Here is a 7,306-nt window from a genome sequence, read left to right as displayed (position 1 = left end):
AATCATTATCTCTTTTTATCCCAAAATATTTATCTAAATAATTTATTTAGATAGTAAGTAAAAAAAAAAAAATTCCTTTAATTACTTCACTTTATTTTACGTGGGGCTAAAATTAATATTTTATTTTAGTTTGAGTCACTTTTAAATTTAGAGCCAATAAAGATTATCCTCCGCAACAAACTTGATTTAATCGCAACCCAGTTAGTTAAAACTTATTTATAAATATTTGGTTTAAGACCCTTTCACCTTCATTGCAAGCTTACTCTTTCATTTTCATCGCAACTTCTGAAAATTTGAAAATTCCCATAAATCTACACAACATATTTATTTTTTTAAATTTGAAAAACATATTTGATTTTAAATACCCCAAAGTTTAAGTTCTCCACGAGGTTAATCTAGCTGTAGTTCCCAATTCAAAATCAAAGTCATCGCAGGAGAAAAAGCAGTCAAAATCTTTACTCGCCCTTCATAAAAATGATACATTATATTCCACCTCGTACAAAACAATGTTATAGATTATACATAAATTATTATCTAGGTCAGTTGAATCCTAAATCTTCGAACCAGATTATGTTAATGCTCCTACGCAATAGATTTCTATTACACCTCTGCTTTGATATCCTGTTTATAACAGCTTCTCCCGGATACAATTTGTGACCTTGTAGCCAATTGCCCTTTGGCACTCGATTACTTGGCTGCATTCTGCATTCTTTTAGCATTTTATCACGGTCTGGAAGGTCCTTAGCCTTTTGAATTTTTAATTGACTTCAATGTCAGTCAAGCTTTTATCACATAATAATGTGAGAAGCTTCTTCATCAGAATACTTTTGTCAATTTCACTTCTTCCTGCAATCATCTGAAACAACCAAAACTTTGGGATCAGTAACTATGCCTTGCTTCTGCCGGTGGGTATGTCTCACATATTCTCAAAATGAGGTTGAGCTTACATATTTTCAGGATCTGTTATCGACATAAGTTTAGCAAAAATAACACACACCTTTATTTTTATTGCAGATTCTCAAAATAGCTTGAAATATGAGAAAAAAATCAAACAATTGAACCCTGTGCTTTGCTGATTCTAAAATATTTTCAAAATGCTCAATCGACATAAGTTCAGCATTTATAACCATTAATGAGTTAAGGAAAATTCACCCACCTCGAGATGAAGATCATAGCAAACTTTATCTTGATACATGAAAGAAGAAGCATTAAGCACATCAAGTCCCTCCTTTTCCAGCAGGCTGAGAAGCCTAGAGAAGAGGAATCCAAGTCTGCAATTGTAGATTGTTATCATTATCTGTGAACGCCCCAGCTCCGCATTTATTGTAGCAGTAGGACGATCAGGATAGGCTAGGGACCCTGACGGAGGAGGAGAGTGCATAAAGTCAAGCAGACCTTCAGCTTCGGTGTTACTTGCAGATTTTGAAGTCACGGGGGAAGTTTCAGAAATTGATCGTTTGGTGGCGGCTAACAACTCATCACGTTCTCTGCTTAGTCTCTCGATTTCGATGCGCAAGTCAGGAATGTATTTCAGGACTTTATTAACGGTGTTTGGAATGCTTAGTTTCCTCTGCAAATGCCAGTTTCATTCGAGACAAAATTTAGCTTGAAGGAAATAATATAAAAGAATTCTTCAGGGCCGGTTAAATCACAGGAAAAGGACTCCATGGTCCAGTGATCCCATACACAAAATAAAACCTGTGTTTTTCTAGCAAAATCAATACAAAACCATTTACTTATGAACTCGATGGAATGCTATTGGTGTTATAAGATTTATCAATCGTAAAAAGCGCTCTCGTTTTAGTGCTCCTTGGTCATATCAACGACAGACCAAAGAAGCCTTGCTGTTTGAGGTGCAACAGCTTTTTCTAAGGTTAAAAATTAAATTTTTCTACATGTGTATAAAGTAGAACACTGGTGAGACTATTTGCAAATCTATTCTAAACATCAAAATTCTAGAGGCTCATTATTTTTTTACTAGTTAAAACTTATCTACTCATGTGTATAAAGTAGAACACTGATGAGACTACTTGCAAATCAATTCCAAACAGGTCTAAAGATAAATTTATTCCATTTTTCTCTCATCAACAACAAATTGTTGAACAATCTGAAAATGATGTAGCAGTGAGCTTTACATCATTAGATCTAATAATAAAATTTATTCCATTTTTCAAAAATCGACAGCAAAACCATTTAACAATCTGGGAAGGATATGTGGGTGAGGTTTACCTTTGGATTTACACTAGGCAGCAACGAGCGTAGCTGGCAGTAGAGTACTTTCAAAGTCCTCCTCCTGGTCCGTTCCCTCAAATTATGAAAAGCCTTCTTTTTGGAAGAATTAATGGGCACCGAATACTCCTCGGCAGTGGGCGGCATCTCCAAATTGTTGACTGGAATAATCCCCGGGACATCTCCATGATAATATTTTTGACGGTTGAATCCAAACTGACTCGTTCTGTATTCATCAATCACTGGTTGCTGCTGCTGCTGCTGATCAAATTCCCAATACGCAGGCTGCGTTACCTTGATGGGAGCAGGTTGGTGATGAGGTTGCCATGGTGCATGGGGATTAACGAAAGAGCACACATCTAAATCGTTATAGCTTTCAGATTTAGCTCTCGGGAAAAAGGGGAACGTGCTCATCATGAAGGCTAGGTTAATACAATTAATGCTTATACTAAAGGCAGCTGGCTCCAACTCCAAGTTCTGTTTCCACAAAGCAAGTTGTTATGACTAAATGTTCTCTAATTGAGAGGGTGTCTGGGAGCGAGGCTGCCAATTCCAGGCAAGTATGCCATATCTGACTCTCGATGTTTTCAGCGAAAGATACGCCGGTTTTCTGTCACGAACACAAGGCATTACCAGACGGAAGTGGAGACCTGGTACGGTTTTATCCTGACGTCACCCATGACCAAATGACAGTGACAGCGGTGACATAATGATAGGTTCTATAAGATTTGCTGATGGTTCTATGGTGTGTGTCGATGGGATTTAAGAGGACATTGATGGCATGGAATTGGGGCAGCGCCTAATCAGCCATATATCGCGTATTCAATGCACCCGGAGATGCACGCGAGATAATCCGTTAACACACGAATTTGAAAACTTGTCACTAAATAAAAAAAGGCAATTTGCGTGTTAATGGGCTATGTTGCGTGCATCTCCGGGTGCATTAAATACGCGATATATGGCTGATTAGGCGCTGCCCATATCCTATACGTCTATAATTGTATAACTTATTAAAAAGGGGGCATATTCATATAGGCAAGTTGTCTGTACTGAGCATATACAGGTATATTATTACTACAGGGGCCACCCTTGAATGGCCAACCCACTTTTTTAATGAAGGCATTTTCCATGCTTCTGAATTTTTAATCCTGTCACGACGTCTCTAAAAATAAAAATAAAAGAATTGTTATTTTTTTAAATGCCTCAAGCGTGTTGGTTTTTTCCATTGTTTTGGTTGAATGATCGTTCCCTGTTACGTTTCAACTCCCATACTGATATCAATATATAGATTGTTTATTTGGTCGCGTAAGTTTTTTTGAGGGCCCTTAAATTTAAAAATTCAAATGTCCAATCTATTTGAATGGTATATAACCGTTAAAATAAAATAAATTTTGACATTTAGCTTTAATGTCAACATTGAATAAATTTTGATATTTAATTTTTAATGATAATCAAAATATTTAAAATAAATAATAATAATATAATAAAATAAATTATTCAGTTTTAAATTATATAATATATATTTATTTTTAAATTTTTCATAAATTTAAATATAATATATATTTAGTTTTGTTTATACAATTTTATATAGTCATAATGATAGATGCTCAATGTCATTGTGTTGATTTTGTGACATTTTTGGTATATAACAATTAGATTTGACATTTAACATTAATGTCAAAATGGAATAAAATTTGACTAATAATATTTAATAATTTTATTTATATAATTAATTAAAAAACAAAACAATTTATGCTCATCTATATAACACAATACAATGTTATAATTGAATGTCATTGTATTGGACATAATGACGAGTGGGACACACTAGAGCATCTTTAGCAGCATTTCTTGATAGGTTCTATGTAAAAAGGGGTAACTTATGTCATTGTATTGGATATAATGAGAAGTGGGACACACTAGAGAATTTGTCATAAGGTTTATTGAGATGTTTTATGTAAAAAGGGAGCTTGTTGGTTGTTGAATAATCTCTAAAATCAATTATACTCCACTCACTCCATCAAGGTAGATATTTTGCTAAATTAACGTTTTAATTTCTAGTTTTGAGAAATTACCTTTTCGATGTCTTTTTCTCTAATTTATGAAGAGATTTATGTTGCTTGAATGATTATAAATCCTTTGTTCTCTATTGATCTCTAATTTCAACTACTCTTTAAGATTAGATATGTGTGATTTTCAAGTGTAACTTACAAACACTAAAAAACTAATAACATACAAAATTTTTGATAATTCTATATTTCATGCAACTTCTTTGCATATTAATATCTAATTATACTAGATTTCCTTAATATTCTTGAAATTGATATTTAACATATATGTTAAATTTTAATACCCATTACTACTTAATTCAAAATATCTAATTTTTTTACCAATACATAATAATGATTTTATATATTATCAATTCTTATTCTTATAACTAAATACCAATACTATTACACTATTTAATTAAAAACATATATACATATTATTTAAAATTATTAAAAAAATATATAAATTTCGTTCAAAATATTTCTTATAACTAAATACCAATGCTATTTACGCTATTTAATTAAAAACATAAATACATATTATTTAAAATTATTAAAAATATATGTAAATATCATTCAAAATATGAAAGAGAATTAATAAAAATAAGATATTTATGTTTTACGAATGCAATATCAACAAACTAACTTTATTAGAACGTCGTATATATTGAATGATTTTCTCAAATTAAAACTGGCCCCATTGACAATGTGTTTAGTCTCATAATCCTCTCATATACTGTAGTTGTTACCAGCCATAAAATAAAGGGCCGGAGTGACATCAATAAAAATTAATATAAAAAAGATATTTTATAAATACATAAGCGGGTTGTCTCTTCTCACTTGTTTTTTTGGTACTTGTCCTTTGTTTGAATGCTCGGTTTCGGTCAGCCTGAACTTTTAGATTGATATCGATATATATTGTTCTGGGTTTAGACCAGATTTCAATTTTTTTTTTTTTTTTAATATTTATTTACATTAGATTTTTTTAGTATTTACCATTTAAGTTAGAAAAAATTAAAATATCTTAAAGTTTATTTATAAAAATTAAAAAACAAAAATTAATATATATATATATATATATATATATAAATAGAAGAGATAACATGACTCTATATTAATCTATATAATATTACATATATTTTTAGATTATGATTATCTATGATTTATGTCATCGTGTCATGTCAGTAATGAGTATACTTTAGTATATAATAATTAATATAAAATAAAATTTGATATTTAATTTTTATTAGCAAAAGAATAAAACACTTTCAATCTTTAATAGTATTTATATAAAATTAATTGAAAATTTAAATTAAATAAAATTTTAAAAAATAATGGATTGTGAAAAGAAAAATTCACTATATATATATATATATATATATATATATATATTTACTGAAGTCTTTAAGGAGCTAGAAGCTTAAGATATTTAGGACTAAGATGGATCTAGATCCATCTAAGTAAAGTGTATACCCTTTTAAAGGCTACACCGTATGTCTCATGTAATTGTATTAGACATGTTGACACATGATTAATACAAGGACATGTGGAATGCACTAGGTTGTAATGTATAAAATATGTTGAATATATGTTTTGTCATAGGACACATACCATGGGACATGTCTAAGACAACCTTAGCCTCTTTTGACATGATTGGCATGTTGTGTGCAAAAGGGAGTTTCTTGGTTTTTAAATGACTCATGAATGAGGATGTATAGCCTATTCACTTTACAAAGAATACTACATTGAAAAAATAATGTTCTTACCTCTATTTATCTCACTTATATAAAGATATTTGTTCTTTAAAGGATTACAATCATTTTGATCTCTAATTAGTTATGAGTGCATGAGTGCAACTACTCATGAAGATTAGAGGTACAATTCTTTCATTGTTATTAATATTGAATAAGGAAACCACCTTATTACATTGTAGTAATCATGCCAATAAAAATCAAGACTTTACAAATACTTGATCACTAAGAGTTTTATCTTCAATAAGTTGATATCCAACTACAATAGATCTCTTATGATTCCCATTTTTAAGACCATCATGGCTTGGTGTGTGTTTTCAATCATGATTATAGTGGAATTCTTAATTTATTGAAGCTATCCTAAAGTTCCAATAAACAAACTCGCTATTTCTTAGTGCAATTAATTTAAAACACTCAAAAGATTATTTTAGGGCTCTGTGTTATCAATTTTTATTCTAGTAACTAGATGACAATGATGTTTACATTGGTAGTTTTATGCCACCATATCAAAATTTAAAAACATATATACATGTGTATTTCCCTACATTATTAAAAAATAGAGGTTCTATTTTTTTTTTTTTTATGAATGTAATATCAACTAGCAAGCTTTATTACAATGCTCCATACTCTTGAAAATGGCTCAAGAATAACCAACCTTATAGTTATAATTCACTGCAATAAGAATGGCCATAATATGATGCTCTATCATCTACCATGGTTATCACCAAATGACTACAAATGCTAGAAGATATGGTTGTGGATTTTCACGAATGACACACAAGGGATTTTTTAGCATGCAAGTGTGTTGTCATATTCTCATTGGAGTTAGTCTTATCATTGTCATTAGTACACAAAAACTCATATAATGCAATTTGAATGGAAAACATTACATTCACATTTAACCTGTGCCCATATATCTCATTGACTCAGTTTAAGATAACCATCTATTCAACCAATGGCACATGATAATCACTATTTCACCACCAATAAACATCTAGGACCAAAGAGAGCTATGTACAACCCTTACAACCACATACAACCTCGAGAAGGATTGATTTGCAATGTATGATTTAAAGATGGGTCAAATTATAGAGTATGACCTCAATTGGGATTGATTCAATAGAGGTATGTCATGAATGGGTAGGATGTATGCTAACAAAGGAGCCCATTTAGTAGGCCAATTAACCCTGCTACTTGTCTTTTCAAGTGTTTTTCCGAAACCTTAGAATGTGACTGAGCATACGATGTCGCTTTGAGGCAATTCAAGCGATGTTGGAT

The 7,306-nt window shown here is 31.2% G+C and overlaps 1 protein-coding gene across 1 annotated transcript; it reads right to left on the bottom strand.

Moving 5' to 3' along the window:
• Nucleotides 1-757: 757 nt before the first annotated feature.
• LOC149156664 (transcription factor bHLH36-like) lies at nt 758-2,748 on the bottom strand. The gene is made up of 3 exons (XM_089444828.1): nt 2,230-2,748; nt 1,157-1,570; nt 758-856 (listed from the first exon to the last, which is right to left on the bottom strand). Exons 1-3 carry the CDS (start codon nt 2,644-2,646, stop codon nt 758-760), a joined length of 930 nt encoding a protein of 309 aa, XP_089300954.1. The 5' UTR covers nt 2,647-2,748.
• Nucleotides 2,749-7,306: the final 4,558 nt, after the last annotated feature.

This window comes from Pinus tabuliformis, chromosome 9 (assembly GCF_031772625.1).
Source record: "Pinus tabuliformis cultivar Carrire ecotype Pingquan chromosome 9, CPIR1, whole genome shotgun sequence".
NCBI lineage: Eukaryota > Viridiplantae > Streptophyta > Pinopsida > Pinales > Pinaceae > Pinus > Pinus tabuliformis.
Note: the sequence above shows the minus strand (reverse complement) of the source record. Positions and strands in the feature narration are given on the sequence as shown.

What these genes read in the sequence shown, in the direction of transcription:
- LOC149156664 (XM_089444828.1), bottom strand. Translation starts at nt 2,646, where the DNA reads ATGATGAGCACGTTCCCCTTTTTCCCGAGAGCTAAATCTGAAAGCTAT. An exon ending in TGCCTAGTGTAAATCCAAAG is followed by an intron (nt 1,571 to 2,229) that starts GTAAACCTCACC and finishes TGGCATTTGCAG; the next exon opens with AGGAAACTAAGCATTCCAAA. An exon ending in GCTATGATCTTCATCTCGAG is followed by an intron (nt 857 to 1,156) that starts GTGGGTGAATTT and finishes TGGTTGTTTCAG; the next exon opens with ATGATTGCAGGAAGAAGTGA.